This window comes from Vanacampus margaritifer, chromosome 4, assembly GCF_051991255.1.
Source record: "Vanacampus margaritifer isolate UIUO_Vmar chromosome 4, RoL_Vmar_1.0, whole genome shotgun sequence".
NCBI classification, from domain to species: Eukaryota; Metazoa; Chordata; class Actinopteri; order Syngnathiformes; family Syngnathidae; genus Vanacampus; species Vanacampus margaritifer.
This window is the reverse complement of record NC_135435.1, coordinates 27,364,869-27,384,236: the sequence shown is the minus strand read 5'-3', so window position 1 is coordinate 27,384,236 and position 19,368 is coordinate 27,364,869. Positions and strand designations below refer to the sequence as shown.

Genomic DNA, 19,368 nt, shown 5'->3' with positions numbered 1-19,368 from the left:
CCCAAAGTTGCGCAATCAAACCTACGCTTTCTTCCTCTTCCTCGTCAGTTGACCTCACTTATTCCGCACATCTGCTCACCTCTTGTGCCTCGAGGCCCGCCGATTGATTAGCTTGGATGAGCCATGAGGAAATCAATACATTCTTTTAGTCGTATCGGAGTCATTGTCCATTACGGGCTGTGTTTACTCCGACCCGGAACGCCGTCCCTCCCCAGACTGGAGCATCACTCATTCTCTGTGAACTCTCCATCTGCATATCAAAGCCGGGAGACCAGCGGAGTAAACACACTTTCCGGCTCCATCTGTTTCTGACAAGCAAAAAAAGCCAAGAGAAAACTTCCAACTCTTATCGAGTGTGTCGTTCCATTCGTGCGAATGCGCGTGATGAGCGTCCCCCCCCCCCCCTGCAGGTGGTCTCGTTTAATCGGTGCGTTGTCACTGTCCATGAACGTCTCGCCGTTTTCACGCATTACCTTTGTAACCACGATTTCACAGTAAACAATGTTATGATTGCACCATAAGTGACTTCATTAGACAGTTTAAACCGCAGGGGTGTCCAAATCCGGTTATGAGCTGCCCCCTTTGTCGCTGCATAATTTGTCCAATTACTCCAAACGAATACACGTCCAGTCGTTTCTTGTTATCGGTTCATTTGGAACCTTAAACTCGTTCACAGATTGACAGAGCAACAGCAAGTTAGTCAATCATTTTGGGATTTTTTTTAATAGGTTTTAGGTGAAAAAAAAAGAAAGAAAGAAAAAAAGCAAGTTAGTCAATCTAAATTATATTTAGGAGGCACATTATGCTCTCACCTCCATTAAAGAAGTTTCTACCCTCTTAAGCAAATTTGCATTTATTTATTTATTTATGAGGCTACTATTGGTTTGCATTGTGAATACTTTTTTTTTTTTTAAATTGTGCCTTTCATGAATAAGAATGCCCTGGCTTATAAAATGGCTTGGAAGTAGATAGTGAACAAATTGGATTGAAATTGTTTTCTGAAGGTGATCTTCGTAGCTTCTAGCCGAGTGCAACAAACAGCTGCAAACTCAGATCTGTTTCTCGCCTTTGGCACAACCTCAACGTAGGCCGGATGTAACATGCAAATGAGTATGGTTGAATGGTCAGCGACTGGGTGACATTACAAAATAGCTTTTCTCATTAGGAGTGCGCACGGGGGCGTGATTTTGAGTACTTGTCTCAGCGCGGATGCAGATGCTTAAATCATTGACACCTTGTTTGTACATTTACTTTCTCGGTCTCACGTTTGTCCTTGTACTTTTGATTTGGGATGCACGATAATTATCGGACCGATATTGGGAATAAACTGTCAAACTCATATTAGCTCAGGGGCTGCATGGAGGAAAATATATTAGTGTGGGCCGGATCGGTAAAAAAATGCTATATAACTTCAAAACGATTGCCGTCAATTAAATATTGAGTTTCGCCATTTGTGGGCCAGCCCTAAATTACGGAGCTCAACTGCAATCATATTGTTCCAAAAAATAACACGAGTGCAACACTTGAGTTCCGGATGTGTTCAATCTACCTGTTTTGCATATATAGTGTTCCCAGAATGCATTTTGTGACGCAGTTAATGAAGTCATAAGGACGTTAATCCTTGTCATGTGTATTTGTGCTGCAAGTAATTGAATTTGTGTCATATTTAACGGGTTTATTATGTCAGTCTATGATTTTATTTTTTAAACAAACATCACGTCAGGTTGTGTGTAAAATAATGACATCCAGGACGAAGTTGCATTGCTCATCTGAGGACCGCTTGTGAAATTGGGGATTTATATGTTTTGATTGCGGCCGGCTGATTAATTGGTCCGACATTACAATTTTTTTTTTTACTTTCCAGAATCGTTTTACGGGCCGGATTAAACCCCTTTGCGGGCCGAATCAGGCCCACGGGCCGTATGTTTGACGCCCCTGGAACTTGCCGATCTTTTGTTGCATGACGTAGTAGGTAAATAATCAATGAATAAAATGCACACGATAGTTCTTTTGCGGACTTCATGGTTAGGGGTAGGGACGCACGATAATATCGGTGGCCGATAATTATCGGCACTTATCGACCAATTTGCCGTCAAACAAATAAACCTGATCTTTTGTTGTTGTTGAATTTTTAAAACATGACTTGTTTTGTTTTGGCAAACTCAAAATGAGATATCAATAAAGTTCTGCTTCATGGTGCTTTACACAATGTTTACATGTATTTGTCTATGTTAGCGTAATAGTAGGACTCAAAAGTATATTTGTATTCAAGTTAATTTTGCAAACAATTATCGAGTTACTTATCGGCCCTTTCTAAATGATTGCTTTATCGATATCGGTTGAAAATAGCATTATCGTGCATCCCCAGTTAGGTGTACAGTACACGCGTGTTAGTTTACTATGAACAGATGGTTAATGTTTCCGTCATTCAAAGTGGGCATCCATCAATGTTCTGTCAATCCGTCAGCAAAATGGACCGTCCGTCATTGACGGATTGCCAAATTTATTGAAGATTACATCGACGAGCAAACGCTCTCCCGTCGATACTTTGTCCGTCAATTTTTCTAAGTTTCCCGTCAATCGTCAAAGAAATGGGTGTCCGTGATGAATGGATGGACGGACCGTCCGTCAATATCGATGGAATGCCCACCTTTCCAGCATCAAGAAAATCATCTACGAATGAATCCATGTAATGATGAAATAATTATTCATGAATTCATTTGTATGTTTTTCATTGTGTGTTTTTTTTTAGATGCATAATTATATAACCTACAGTTTATGTACCGTCATTTTCTGACTAAATTAACCGTGCCTGCAATATTAGTGGTCTATTTGTCTGCCAAGATAAGATAAGGAATTAATCCACAATGGTTTTGTTTTTTTTCCTGTCTTCTGATGGAAAATATCAAAAAAGGTGGAAATTGTGGCCGAGAAAAATGATGTGATAGGAAAGGAGGGCTTGGTGGAGGAAATGGAAAAAAAATGAAAGAGAACCGAAGGAAAATGTGTCTGAGAATGACCCATAATAAATATGTGGATATATTTGGAGTAAAATAGGTCTTAATGTCAGGTTATTATTATGCTAACAGCTTTTTAATGTGCATGAAAACATCAATTATAATACGAAATGTTTTGAAACGTGAGGGTCGTCTACACTATTATTTATGGAGCGTTTGAGTTTTTACGTATGAAATAAGCCAATACCGCCGATAAATAAACTGGTAACTACGTCTTGAAAACATTTCTCTGTCAATCACTTTTTTTTCTCCAGAGAGAATATTCACAGTCATTCCGGTATTTCTGACCGGGTTTTGTTCTACGCTGCGTGTCGAAAACATCAGCATCATGGGATGGATATTTGTGGCTCCCAGTAAAATATCCTTGCAATATTCAGATGGACTGCTATGAATTTTACATCAGATTTTCAAGGTTTAGCCTGACTGCGGAGCATGCAGCAGGCCTTTTATACATTCCGTTATAACGCCTTCCAAAAGAAGTTGTCAACAAAAACTTTGGGCTTCCTGCAGCAAAACATTGTCAATCTGCCGCTCAGTTTGCTGGGTTGTAAAAAAAAAAAAGGTTGTCAAGGGAATTTGCCAAAAGTTAAGAAGCATATTAGCTTTTTAACTGGATGTGTTTTGCTCGTGCAAACCTCATGTGAATGTCCAAATTCTCACTCCGCGCTTACCAGAAAGTCATCTTCAGCATGCGCCACAAACACTGCGGGATATCACATTTTCCCACACAATCACGCACAGTAAACTGAATTTTAACTGGATTTGTTTAGGCTTCAGTGCACATTTTTTTCTATTTAAATAAAAGCTGGACAACCCACGGGGTCAAATTTGACCCCTATAAATTCTGCTACTCAAATAACAAAGACCTTTTTTTTTCTTCTTTTTTTTTTTTTACAAATTTAACTTCAAAAGTCCAGAGTGCCACTTCTGACCCCTGCATGGGGCCATCTAGTGGATGAATATTGCACTTACATGAGCCAGAGTGGTGGTGACAAGATGGCTAAAATGCAACAAATAAAACAAAAAAATTATATTGTTCAATGTAGCTGTGTATTTAATTGATTATTTTTCTTAAATTCTAAATAGTTTACTGACAGTTTTTGTTATTCAGATTTTTCGAAATGATACCCCTAAATCCCAAAAGGGTCAAATTTCGTCCGTCCGTCCGTCCGTCTTCTTCCGCTTATCCGGGGTCGGGTCGCGGGGGCAGCAGCTTTAGCAGGGAAGCCCAGACTTCCCTCTCCCCAGCCACTTCAGCCAGCTCATCCGACGGGACCGCAAGGCGTTCCCAGGACAGCCGAGAGACATAGTCTCTCCAGCGTGTCCTGGGTCGTCCCCGGGGCCTCCTGCCGGTAGGACATGCCCGGAATACCTCCCCAGGGAGGCGTCCAGGAGGCATCCGAACCAGATGCCCGAGCCACCTCAACTGGTTCCTCTCAACGTGGAGGAGCAGCGACTCGACGCTGAGTCCCTCTCGGATGACCGAGCTTCTCACCCTATCTCTAAGGGAGAGCCCGGCTACCCTGCGGAGGAAACTCATTTCGGCCGCTTGTATCCGGGATCTTGTTCTTTCGGTCACGACCCACAGCTCGTGACCATAGGTGAGGGTAGGAACGTAGATCGACCGGTAAATCGAGAGCTTCGCCTTTCGGCTCAGCTCCTTCTTCACCACAACGGACCGATACAGCGTCCGCATCACTGCAGACGCTGCACCGATCCGCCTGTCGATCTCCCGCTCTAACCTACCCTCACTCGTGAACAAGACCCCAAGATACTTGAACTCCTCCACTTGGGGCAGGACCTCCTCCCCGACCCGGAGAGGGCACTCCACCCTTTTCCGACTGAGGACCATGGTCTCGGATTTGGAGGTGCTGATCCTCATCCCAACCGCTTCACACTCGGCTGCGAACCGCTCCAGTGAGAGCTGGAGGTCACGGCTTGAAGAAGCCAACAGCACCACATCATCTGCAAAAAGCAGAGATGCAATGCTGAGGCCACCAAACCGGACCCCCTCAACGCCTCGGCTACGCCTAGAAATTCTGTCCATAAAAGTTATGAACAGAATCGGTGACAAAGGGCAACCTTGGCGGAGTCCAACCCTCACCGGAAACAAATTCGACTTACTGCCGGCAATGCGGACCAGACTCTGACATCGGTCGTACAGGGACCGAATGGCCCGTATCAGGGGGCTCGGTAACCCATACTCCCGAAGCACCCCCCACAGAACTCCCCGAGGTACACGGTCAAACGCCTTCTCCAAGTCCACAAAGCACATGTGGACTGGTTGGGCGAATTCCCACGCACCCTCGAGGATCCTGCTGAGGGTGTAGAGCTGGTCCACTGTTCCACGGCCGGGACGAAAACCACACTGCTCCTCCTGGATCCGAGATTCGACCTCCCGACGGACCCTCCTCTCCAGCACCCCTGAATAGACCTTACCTGGGAGGCTGAGGAGTGTGATCCCTCTAAAGTTGGAACACACCCTCCGGTCCCCCTTCTTAAAAAGGGGAACCACCACCCCGGTCTGCCAATCCAGAGGCACCGTCCCCGATGTCCACGCGATGCTGCAGAGACGTGTCAACCACGACAGCCCCACAACATCCAGAGCCTTCAGGAACTCCGGGCGGATCTCATCCACCCCCGAGGCCCTGCCACCGAGAAGCTTTCCAACCACCTCGGCGACTTCGACCCCAGAGATAGGGGAGCCCACTTCAGAGTCCCCAGACCCTGCTTCCTCAAAGGAAGGCGTGTTGGTGGAATTGAGGAGGTCTTCGAAGTACTCTCCCCACCGGTTCACGACGTCCCGAGTCGAGGTCAACAGCACTCCGTCTCCACTATACACAGTGTTAACGGTGCACTGCTTTCCTCTCCTGAGACGCCGGATGGCGGACCAGAATTTCCTCGAAGCCGTCCGGAAGTCGTTTTCCATGGCCCCACCGAACTCCTCCCATGCCCGAGTTTTTGCCTCAGCGACCGCCAAAGCCGCATTCCGCTTGGCCAGCCGGTACCCGTCAGCAGCCTCCGGAGTCCCACAGGCCAAAAAGGCCCGATAGGACTCCTTCTTCAGCTTGACGGCATCCCTTACCGCTGGTGTCCACCAGCGGGTTCGAGGATTGCCGCCACGACAGGCACCAACCACCTTACGGCCACAGCTCCGATCGGCCGCCTCAACAATTGAAGCGCGGAACATGGTCCACTCGGACTCAATGTCCCCCGCCTCCCCCGGGACAAATTTCAAAATTTCAAATTTCGCCCTAATCCTAAATTAGGGAATAAAGGGTTAAAATTGAAAAAAACATATATTTTGGTGTTCAGTGAATTTATAGCAGTCATTTAATGTATAATTCATAATTTTCCAAAAAAGAAAAGGGTTCTTGGGTTCTGCAGAGTTAATTAGCTGAGTGAACTTTTTTTCTTAGAATTTTGCCACAACACACTAAAGGGTGTGCTAAAAAAAAATGGATACGGGATTATATTGTTAACAATAACACGTATCGATACGGAGGCATCAGATTTGATGTTGCAAGTCCGTTCATAAAGTTGCTGGCGTGTCTCTGAAAGCTGCTTGTTGCTGTGCAATGTGCACACATTTGGCGGTAAAACGGAAGTGCTGCTAACATTAGAAGAAGAACGCCAGCATGATAAAAATATCATTTGGGACCGTTTTCATGTGAAATAATGTAAATGATGTAAAAAATCGATTCAGCAATATATCGCGATATTACAGTGAGCAATTCTCGAATCGATTCGATATGCGGCCGAATCGATTTTTAAACATAATTTTTTATGGAAATATTCAACAAAACGTCAACAAACGTGTACATGTACAAGTTTACTGCATATAAGCCTGGTTTCTTCAAGCCGTATGCCGGGAACATGAAATTTATTTAGAAGGAACAGGAAGGCATTTACGCTGTCATCTAAACTGTACACTGACTACTTTTCATTGTGTAAATGTGTCATTTCTTACTTTTTGTCCCATGAAAAGACATTGGAGGGGTGTATTCACTTTTAGGAGTTATTGTACTGTATGTGCCTTCTATGTGATGTTTTCAGGAAAAGAAAAAACAAGAGAGAAAGGCAAAAGAAAAATGCACTAAGCTGTCACCAACATCTTACAAATGCAATTATGCCATCTAGTGGCAGAAAAATGACATCAACACAAATCAACATTATACCAATTTTTTTTTTACAGTACATCCTTTTAACTCATTGACTGCCATTGACGGGTATAGACGTCAAAAATTAATTTAAACTATTTCTATTAGTTTAAAAAAAAAAATCTCCACTTTTGTAAACAAGAGTATGAAAACCTAGAAAAAAATATTGTACATTTACAACAGATATAACATGTGATTAATCGTGAGTTAACTATTGAAATCAAGCGATTAAGTAAAATTAAAAAAAGAATAATCGCCTGAACCGAATGTTGTTGTTTTTTAATTAAATTTTTCTGCCTGATGTTCTCCTCCGCTTCTCCTAATTTCCCAGCATGTAAGCCTGGTTTCTTCAAGCCGTATGCCGGGAACATGAAATGCTCGCAGTGTCCTCTGCACAGCGCCAGCCACGACCAGGCCGCCACCATGTGTCACTGTGAAAAAGGCTTCTACAGGGCTAACAAGGACCCCTCGACCACAGCCTGTACAAGTAGGTACCGTTTAAGTAGCTGCAAAATTGTGAATCAAACAATAATCCCTCCACCTGCTTTATGTTTGTGCTTTCCATGTTTCACATCACTAGAATTGCAAACAATGTAAATATGCGGCTTCATCATAAGCTCTGCATGAGTTCATGTTTTTTTTTTTTTTATAAATCTCTTTGTAATTGGCTCCTGCAATGCTGGAATAAAAAATACAGAATCTTCTGACCGCCACCCACCAGCTCACCCACACATGGCACTTAAGTACGCACTTGCTGCTTTAGTTGTATTCACTTTGCCAAAGAAGATACTTCATCACCAAGTAAGATGCATTTTTCGGTTTAAAATTAGACTGCTGAATGCTCAAAGGCTTTTGTTTTTATTTTTGAGAGTGTGAATAGATTGATACCAGAACCTCCTCGGCACACCGTTCCTGTAAACACCTTCCTACTTAAAAAAAAATAAAAAATGTTCAAAGTCGTCTTGAGTTTCAATAAAAAGTGCGAATTGCAGGTCATTTCATCATTATCGTCACCTTTCCAGTTTTCGCCGCTTAGGTTGTAAGTGTATTTACTGACAGTGTCGTGGTTCGCCGTCATCTGACTTCAGTGGACCGTGTGAATGCAAATGTGAATGCTTGTCTGTCTCTTGACAGCGTTTCCCAAAAAGGGAGTTCACATTTAATAATATCCTTTCATAGGACAGCACTGAAGAAATGACACTTGACAAGCAATGTAAATATATATATATATATAAAACACTGTATTTATTGTTTCATCAAAATAGCTCAAAATGCAGCCAATAATAGCTAAAAACCTGGCAACAAAAGTAGGTACACCCCTAAGTGAAATTGCCCAATATCAAAAATAACACTTTGAATCTGAACCATATTAGTGTGTCTTGGTCTCATCAGACCACAGGACATGGTTGCAGTAATCCATGCCATCAGCCTGGTTGTCATGAGCAAACTGAGTCATTTGACACTGGGGAGGGGAAAATGATTAACTGTGCTAATATGGACATTTTCACTGAAGGGTGTGCTCACTTTTGTTGCCAGGATTATAGCTATTGATGGCTGTATTTGGGGTTATTTAGACGGAACAGGAAGGCATTTACGCTGTCGTATAAACTGTACACTGACTACTTTTCATTGTGTTTGTCCCATGAAAAGACATTGGAGGGGTGTATTCACTTTTGGGAGTTATTTTATGTGCCTTATATGTGATGTTTTCAGGAAAAGAAAAAAGCAAGAGAGAAAGGCAAAAGAAAAATGCACTAAGCTGTCACCAACATCTTACAAATGCAATTATGCCATCTAGTGGCAGAAAATGACATCAACACAAATCTACATCACACCCATTTTTTTTACAGTACATCTTTTTAACTCATTGACTGCCATTGACGGGTATCGATGTAAAAAAAATCATTTAAACTATTTCTATTAGTTGAAAAAAATTCTCCACTTTTGTTAACAAGAGTATGAAAACCTAGAAATTTTTTTTGTACATTTACAACAGATATAACGTGTGATATAACTTGTGATTAATCGTGAGTTAACTATTGAAATCAAGCGATTAAGTAAAATTTAAAAAATAATAATCGCCTGATGCGATTTTAAAAAAGAAAAAAAAATTATTAAAACTTAGGGGCATCAGGCGGTTACAATTTTTAATCGTAATTAACCGCATGACTTCAATAGTTAACTCATGATTAATCACAAATGTTATGTCTGTTCTAAATGTACAATAAAAAATTCTATGTTTTCATACTTTAGTTAACAAAAGTGGAAACAAATGTTAAACTAGTAGAAATAGTTCAAATGAATTTTTGCCGTCTGTAGCCGTCAATGGCAGTCAATGAGTTAATTTTAACTCCATTTCATGAATTATTATGAAATTACTGTATCAATTAGGCTACTAAAAGATGAAGCCACATTTCTGTTAGTTGAGCATTTTTCCACTTTTATGTTAACAAGAATATGAAAACTTAACATTTTATTGCACATTTAGAACAGAGATATAAAATGTGCAATTAATCGTGAGTCAACTATTGAAGTCATGCGATGAATTACGATTACAAAATGTAATGACCTGACACCCCTAATTCAAACACATTGTAATACCACTGCACATATTTTCTTTTTTCCCGGCAGGGCCTCCCTCGGCACCCAGGAACCTGGTGTCGTTAATCAACGACACCGCCCTTTTCCTGCAGTGGATGCCTCCGAGTGACACGGGAGGTCGCAGCGACATCACCTACAACGTCCTGTGCCAGCGCTGCGACGGCGACGGCGGCGGCGGCGGGATGCAGTGCGACCCTTGCGAGCCAGACCTGAGATTCATCCCGCGGCCGTTGGGTCTGACCGGGATCTCGGTGGCCGTACTGGATTTCGCAACACCCGCCAACTACACCTTCCTGGTGGAGGCGCTGAATGGCGTATCTGGGCTCAGTGTGGCTGCACGCGCGCTGATAAACGTCACCGTCAATACACACCAAGCAGGTGAGTGTCGCTTTTGAAGCCAGGGGTTTGTTTGATTGTCTTTGGGAAGTTCAGTAGAAAAGTGTCATTGATAGTTTTAACAACAAAAACACAAACTGAAATTAAATGTCATAGCTGGAATGACAAAAACAGTCAGGGAGTTGAACCTCGCTACTCCATATGCCATCACTGTGCCACTTTCACGCTTCGCTCTTTGCATGTGGCCAGTTCTGGTAAAAAGATTTCATCATCCAAGCCTCCCACTGAATTACGTAAATGACTGATATCAAAATTCAATATGAGCTCAGACTCGGACACTTCCATTGGTCCATTGTGACGTGTTTGGTAATTTCATTAGTCAGATGTGGCGAGACTATTAATAAATCTAATGGCGGCATAAAGCTCATCAGTTTTAAAAAAAAAAACGTAGGGTTCCGAGTGTGGGGAAAAGTAGCGGCTTATTGTCCAGAAATTATGGTAATTCATTTGTGATTTTAGTTTATTTTTAGATACCAGAAAAATTGGAATGTTGGGAAAAAATTAATTATGGTAATAAATTGGTGATTTTTGTTTATTTTTAAATACCAGAAAAATTGGCATAGTGGGATAAAGAAATTATGGTAATTAATTTGTGATTTTAGTTTATTTTTAAATATCAGAAAAATTGGCATAGTGGGATAAAGAAATTATGGTCATGAATTTGTGATTTTAGTTTATTTTTAAATACCCCAAAAATTGGCATGGTGAGATAAAGAAATTATGGTCATTAATTTGCAATTTTAGTTGATTTTTAAATACCAGAAAAATTGGCATGGTGGGATAAACAAATTATGGTCATTAATTTGTGATTTTAGTTTATTTTTAAATACAAGAAATATTGGCATGGTGGGATAAAGAAATTATGATAATTCATTTGTGATTTTAGTTTATTTTTAAATACCCCAAAAATTGGCATGTTGGGAGAAAGAAATTATGGTAATTAATTTGTAATTTTTGTTTATTTTTAAATATCAGAAAAAATGGCATAGTGGATAAAGAAAAAAAAACACTTTTCAATTTAGCAGGGAATGAAACAATATAATTTATATATATATGCATATATTTTATTTTATTTTATTTTTTATTTTTTGGGTGTGCAAATCTCCATCCAATCACTGCCAAAATGCGCACTGCACACTCAATTACAAAATATTCCACATTGGGTGTAATACAAACGTGCCTGCAAAACTGGGTCATCATTTTAGATAGCATAGAAATCACAATCATGAATATTCATGTTAACATCTTTTTCTGTGACATACTGTATGTATGCCGGCAGACATTTAGGTATTTGTCGTGGAGCCACACTTGGCCTCTGGAGGTTTATGTTTTAGTTAGCCGAGTTTCTCTTTCTGTTTTGTGCTGATAATGTCAAAAGGTGAAGCCCATTTTGCCGCTCGGCTCGGTCGTTGCGGCGTCGAACTTTGTCTTCATTTGCAGATCCCCGCTGGTCCGAGGTCATCAGCGGTGTGCGATCCTCACCGCTGCCTCGTCTTGGCCTTGAATTAGGAACCCAAAGTTCACGGGAAATTTGAACTCTCTATTCCGCGGAGGCAAATATAGATTGAATAATTGATAGATCAGCATAAACTGCGGAAAAGATGGAGAGTTGATGAATAAATTATAAAGGTTGCATATACAGTACATGTTACTATTGCACTTTTTTTTATTTCTTGTTTGCAAGAATAGGCAAAAAAATAATTTAGATCCGCTTTAGAGAGTTAAAGTTTACCTTTTAATATCTCAGTTGTTTTTGCATACTTTCATCAGCTTTACTAACGATCCATTTATTTTGAGGGGGGGGGGGGGGAAACAATACCGCACCGAGATTCCAATTGTCCTGAATTTGCCCTTGTAAGATAAGAAGGTATTTTTGTATTTTTCCAAACTGAAATCTTCTGCTTTTGGGGTTGTCGTCATATGGAAACCAGATGTCAGGGTATGCGTGTCACAAACCATCCTGAGGCCGCCAGACTGACAGGAGGAAGTTGGGATGCAAAATAATCTCTGGAGAGGAGAAGCGGCCCGGGGGGATGTTCCCATTAGGGTGCCGAGAAAGGATTAACTTGTCAAACTGCCTCTACTCAATTGACATACTGTACACACACACACACACACACACACACACACACACACACGCACACACATTCAGGCATTGACACCTTTGCGCTCACCGCCTACACTTTGCATGTGTAGTAAGACAGCAGCCCACCTGCTTTCTTTATTAGCATACCGACCTTATACTGTATATACGCTCTCTGTATTTTCCCACTTGATTTTTATATGGAGTCACCCTGTGCACATCGTGAAATTGAAAAGCAGATGAAAATGGTTTCATTCCATTATTGAAAGTTAGGGAAGTGAGAAACGAGAGAGAGAGAGAGAGTTCAAGTGTAATTGATATTTCAATCTGACAGCAGGATGAAGAATGATGACATCGTCTTGTGAATTAAGTGCGTCCGGTGAGAAGGAGGCTCCTTTTCAGGAAGCTCCGCGCTTGGAATGAAAGCAGATAGCTCGAGAAATCTTTCACGAGGGCCAAAATTTGAAGGGACGAGCGAACAGTCACACGTTAGCGTGTGATTTTTAAGGTTTCAAGAAATCAATCAATCGATATTTATGTAGCAATTTTCATACAAAAAAAAAATGCACCTAAAAGTGCTTTACACGATTGAAAAGCAAATCCCCAGATAGAGCTGTCAAAATGAATCAATTAATCAGCAAGTAATCTCTTATCAAATTAATCGACAACTATTTGAATAATCGAGGCATAGTTTGGAGCCATTTCTAAATTGGAAATTGTTAAAAATCCTCTGATTTTTTTTTTTTTTTTAAATTCTGGAGAGCTCCGTATTGTTCATTCGGTAATTTTACCGATTTGACATGTCATCATCATTGCTCTCCTTTTTTAAATTTTTATATATATATATATATTTATATATATATATATATTTTTATATATATATATATATTTTTTATATATATATATTTTTTTGTATTTTTATTTATTTTTTGTATGTGGGTGAATATGTGTCCTCTGATTTTGATGAAGATTTTGGTTGGTAACCCGGTGGGTAGATTTCACTTTCCTTTCTTTTCTTTGATCCTTCCTCGGGTCTCCTGACAACCTCACGACTCTAGCTGGATTCTGAAATATTCGGTTTAAAAGAATAATTAAAAATAAAGGGCATTTAATCGTAATTAATCGCATGATAATTTTAAAAAAAATCTAGGTTTTCATTAAAAAAAAATTATGAAATGAAAAAAATAATAGAAAACTAATAGAAATAGTTCACATGAATTTTTGACGTCTATAGTCGTCAATGGCAGTGAATGAGTTAATATCGTGGCGCTTTTAATATCACGATATTGCCTCTATCGTTACATCCCTAGTCATAAATGGTCAAATAAAAAGGCTGTGATAAAGATATTTTTGGGCAAATTGTTACAGAGAGCAGCATTTAACCTCCAGGATCCTTCGCCAGCTAATTTTCTGTCGCTCAATAAATAATGCATATAGCATCTCAATGTAAGGGAATGTTTGCAGTTTGTAGTTTAGGCTTGAAATATAACTTTTTTTGACATAATTTATGTCACTGAACCAAATCTGTGTCTTTCCCATTCCATTCCTTGTCTCGATTGCCCAATAATGACTAATCGTCTAGCCCCGCCCCTGTAGATGGAGACAATTACTATGGTTCCCTTCCTGGAGTTGAGTCAAGTGAAACTAGACATGTTTGGAAAGAATCCAGACGGAAACAAAAGACATGGAACAGTGACAGCTTGACAAGTGTTTTTGATTCCAGAGGGGTGATGTGTCTGATCTGGCTTTCCAATGTGGTCAGCATACTAAAAATGTAGACGCTGTACTTTCTACCACCACACCAACTGGAGTGAAGGCAACACAGGAAGAAACAACAAGCCTCTTTGCATATGTAGACACTGTTATGATTCAAACCTGGTTGAAAGTTTCTTTTTGATTTCCTTTTGGTTTATTAGGTTGATGGTAACACTTCTCAATGCATCAGCGCACGCAGAGAGTGCAGGACAATCGCTTGAACGCATTGAACGGTGAACAGCACTCTGCTCGCTCTAAATATACTTCCATTATTGCTCAGCAAAGCGTTATTCAAGATATATTCAACCCTCAAATTTCACTGCACTGCGCAAAGGCACGCAGAGACGGCATAATAATACCTTCTAGGGGTGTGGCCAAAAAATCGATTCTCATAAGAATCACGATTCTCTTTTAGTACGATTCAGAATCAGAAGATTTTAAATTTCCTAAAATCTATTTTATTTAAATAATTTTATACTGTCTTCCCTTTATCTGTGTGTGACTTTGTTTGGAGCGCTGTTCATGTTGTACCCGATTTGGCCACTTGGGGGCAGTGTGGTTCCACGCGGTCTAATACACTGTTAAGTTGTAGCCACATTAGAGAGTAGAAGGAAAAAGTCACGACCAAGTTATTCCAATAAAAGTTGTTTTTTTGCAGCGTGGAGCCGTTCTTTTGAGTGATAAAAGTGCCGCGAGTAGCGCGCTAATTAGCATTAGCGAGTCAGACTGGAGTAGATCATTACAATTCCTTGCACATCTATAGATTGGAGCGAAAATCATTGTCAATCAAATCATTTTGAATCAAAAATCGTTCCCAAGCGAAAATTGATTCTGAATCGAATCGCAGACCCAAAAATCGGAATCGAATCGAATCGGGAGACATTCAAAGAATCCCACCCCTAATACCTTCATTTATGTGTTTAAACAAATCTTTATGTCAATTAAAAATATGAATTCTTGGATTAAAATTCTATAATCTTTCGAGAGGCAGAATAAATACAATTTCTGCAGAAATTGCGTGGGAATGCTGGAAGCTGAATGCTAATAGCCTAATGCTAAGCTGAATGCTTATGAAAAAATGTAAATGTAAATTATGGGAAAATTACACATTTTTAATAAGTAGTTAAATGACAAGTGAATAAAAAGAAAAGTTGTGTTGAGAAGTCGTACGTATGGAAGTGGGAGTTCAATGTCAGCCCCATTGAAAATGAATGAAAGTGATGTGGAATCAGGTAATATATTCCCAAGGTGGCGTGAATTAAGTAATATGTGTTAAAAAAGCGAGGAGAATAAAATGCTATAATAAGTAAGAATAAAAAATCCCAATGACAAATGAGGGAATGCAGGAAGCATTGCCACAATTACACAGATACAAAAAAATATATATTTCAACATGAATTATGAAATACGAGTCCTGATTTCGCCATGAGTGTATCCTGCATGCATTCGCACCTGCGCTGCAGCTGTCCACTTGTGTTCAGAGCCCCCAGGACACACGCTCATCCCAGGTGGGAACCAGGCCATACATATGCAATGTAATGTCATGTTAAATGTGGCCAAAGTTTCAACTAACGAGGTCATGTGTTTTTTTTTTTTGTTTTCCAGTGTTGTCCTTATTCGGGGGGGGGGGATTTTCTCGCTTTTGCTCATCGCTTTCTTGCTTTCCTCTGGTGGGCTCGCTTCTGTTTTCATCAACCTTCCGTTGGGAATAAGGCCGACATCTATTTATATGCTCAGGCGCTGTAGAGATCCAACCTCATGGGACATCTTCACAGCTCTCCCAGCTCATTCGCTTCTTCTTCCCTTTCCGCCTCCTGTCCTTTCCATATACCGCAACTATTATCTCTGTCTATATACCCCGTGTGGAAATTACTCTTCTATTTATCCTCAAATTATAAATATATCGGGTTTTTTCTGCTCTATTTTACGTTCTATTTTAAATATTGCCATGGTCAAAAAAACACATTTATACTTTTTTTTTTGCATAGCATAGTTATTACAAAAACGACCAGCAGGTGGCAGCAAAGTATAAAAACCAGGGCAAAAGGCTCTTCATTTTCAACTGTTGGCTCCACTCATTGACCCGATGTCTGCCTGCGCCTTGATCTAATCCACCAAAACTGCATTGCACCACCTGCGCCGCAACTTAGACATGCTTTTTGCGAGTCTACTATGTGTTTGGGGGTGCAGCGCAGTGCATAGTGCATAACTGTAAAAGTTCCAGGATGCTATACAGTATGTATATATGAGAATTTTTCTCTCTTCTCTATAAAGTTAAATGGAAATGATTTTGTAGCTAACATACCTCCTCGGACCGAAAAGGCCCCACATTTCAAAATGCGGTGATATGTATGCATGGTGATACATTCATAACAGTTCCCTGCGATGAGAAATGTGGATTTTGGCAGGGAATTCTTCTCCACCGAGCCGTGTGAGCGATGCCTTTTTATTTACCCAGACACGCTGAAAATCACTGCAGTGGCTTATTTGAGCAAAACCATGATGGGTGATGCACCTGCTGAGAGGATTTTCAATCTGATCTCGCGTCTTTGTAAAATGTCGTGTGTTGTATTTACTTGTGTAGTGCTAATTGGTTTTCTGTTTGAGATCATATTGACAGAAAAATGTGTTTCGTGCTGATAAGCTTCATTTTTTTTTTTTTGTTTCGGGGAGAGCTCAGTATTGATCATTTGACATGTCATCATCATTGTTCTCCCTTTTTTTTTTTAAATTTATTTATTTATTTTATTTTTTATTTTTTTGGTATGTGTGTGTGTGTGTGTGTGTGTGCATGCGTGCGCGCGTGCGTGCGTGCTATTTTTTTTGATAAGCTTCATTATTATGATATGTTTGTTTGCATGTTCTGTGCTGGCGTTTCCCTCCAAATTGCCCATTGGTGGTCTGAGGTGCGAGTTGCCTCTCACCCCCCCTCCCCCGTGACCTCGCAAACGGGCGGACACTGATGTGAAAACGATACGGAAAAAAATTTCCTCCCCTCAGCATCCAGCTATAGTTGCGCATCGCGTTTGCAGGACGTGATCACAAACATCAACAACAACAAAGTCAGGTGTGTTCTAGTTAGCATCTGATTGAAATAAAGGATCGTTTAGGGTTGTAGCGTGAGCAGCTGTTTCCCTCAGGATGGGAAAAAAAAGAGAGAATTTGACTCGGTCTTTTTCTGCGTAAAGTAGTCCAAATATGAGTTAGATGTAAATAAATGATATTGTCTGAGGCAGCATGCATTTGTTTTCATCTGAAAATGCTCTGAACACACACTTTTGGATGTGATTTATGGTGCATTCAGATAAACTTTTTAAAGAACAGCATTCATTTAATTTCACGTGACCCACATTAGCAAAATAACTAGATAATAGGTTTTTTTTTTGTCCGTTTTTTTTTTTTTTTTGCACTCGTGTATTTATAGTGTCGAGCGAGCCATTAATAACTGCAGCACCCGACCGGACTGAGATGCTGCGCGTCTCCGTTACCGCCTCCCTCCACGACAGGAGAGGTGTGTGTTACCAAGAATACCAGACATCAGCAAATGTGTGTATAATCAGGCCTTGCGACGCGGAATGGAAAACAACTGGTTTGCTTTCAGTAAATGACCCATTTTGGCAGGAATGAGTTTCAATTCATGCAAAGACTGAAATCTTAAGTAGGATATCATTTCTTAAATTTAACCTAAATGTGCTTGTTTTGCTCTTACAAGTTATTTTTTACTTAAAATAAAAAAAAATGCTTATTTTAAGATATGTATTACTTAATTATCTTATTTAATCAAGCAGTCTTGATATTGAGTGTTAACAGCCAGTTTGAAGTACTGTGAGGCTTAAAACAAACGTTTTCCATATTTTAACATGACTAATCAACATCAAAGGCTCTGAACTGGGGTTTCATAAGTTGTTTTTTTCTTAAAAGTACAGCAACATAGCTCTTTATTATCTATTTTTCTTGTGAAAATCAGTTTGTGGGGTTTTGTTATATTTACTAAACTCATATTTCTTCTTTCCAGTGGTCAGCTCAGTGGTCTAGTGGTAGAGTGTCTAACCCCAGGCTGGAAGGTTGTGGGTTCAATCCTAGCAATACAAAAGGCAATAATTATGTGACCTTTTACCTCCTTGCTTGACTGTCAGGCTAAGCTGGCAAAATAAATATAAGGTATATATTTTAAGAAAATAGTTCTATATATTACAGTTTGAAAAAAAAGGTTTTAGTCTAAAAATAAAATTTTCAAGATATGGGCCTAGTATTATTTTTCTTATTTTTCAAAATCTTACAGGTAAATTTAGGTAAAATTTTCTTAATTTTGCTTATTTAAAGTAATATATATTTTTTATTTTTCTACCATCCTTTTTGCAAAAAAGTAATTCTAAATAAAATCAATCTTTATTTGTCATAAGTAGCCTACTGAATGGTCCTAATTTCTCCTGTAGAAAGTCGATACAGGGCAAACCTCACACGAACATATTTTGCAGCAGTCAGCATCAAACTTCTGCATTCCGTGCTGGATTTTGCTTTAAAAATAGCTGCGGCGTTGTAGCTGCTGAACTGTGAAGCGTCGTGTCGGGTTGACTTGCTGCTGGAAAATCTCCGTTTCAGGACAAGATGTGAAGTAGCGCCCCCCCCTCCCCCACTGCCTGCGACTTACTGTGATGCATCACCTCTCTCAAAGTGCTGATTTCTGGCTTTGGGCCTTTTGCATCTTCTCGGTCATCTCCGTCTGCAGATGATGATGGCTGTTTAGAGATGTCACTCCAGGCCTGAATTCGTATTCAAGTCATAAACTCCTGAACAGCTTGCGTGGCAAGGCTGCACTTGGATCTTTTCGTTTGCTTGTATTTAGTGAGGGTTTTATGAATAATTGATGGTAAATATTTGGTTTTCTCGCAGCTTAGTTTAAAAAAATAAATAAAAAATCAACACAAAAAGTTAAGGTTGGCAACTGTGGTGACGTGCTTAGCAAACTTTAACATGGCTACAGCAGACAATGTATCAATCTTTAAATTGTAGTCTATTATTATGTAACACCGATGAATCCTCTGAGTCATCCCATTTGTATTTTTCGGATAGCGACTGAGGGTTTGCGATATGTATGTGCCAGCGGCACTGTTTTGTGTGTGTGTGTGTGTGTTTATTTTTGATTCATGAAAACTTTTTACTCATGTCTGAAGATGCTTCAAAAATGATGTTCTGAAAGCACCTCTGAAACACTTTAAATTCCACTTCAATCAATGAATAATATCTGATGTGGGTTTCTTAGGACATGTTTGCAGACTACAGTCAATCTTCTTGCTTTAGATGTGTTCTTTGTACTTTTTGTCAGTATTGACTACTGCATATGCACTTAACGTTC

At 40.1% G+C, this 19,368-nt stretch overlaps 1 protein-coding gene across 4 annotated transcripts in view; it reads left to right on the top strand.

Annotated features, from left to right (window-relative positions):
- The window catches only part of LOC144050046 (ephrin type-A receptor 6-like), a 69,737-nt gene that overhangs the window by 39,113 nt on the left and 11,256 nt on the right, over window positions 1–19,368 (top strand). For all 4 annotated transcript variants that reach the window (XM_077562934.1, XM_077562935.1, XM_077562931.1 and 1 more), the window contains 2 exons: window positions 7,509–7,664; window positions 9,809–10,156. In XM_077562934.1, the coding sequence (XP_077419060.1) occupies window positions 7,509–7,664; window positions 9,809–10,156 (504 nt within the window). The remainder of the gene's footprint in view (window positions 1–7,508; window positions 7,665–9,808; window positions 10,157–19,368) is intronic.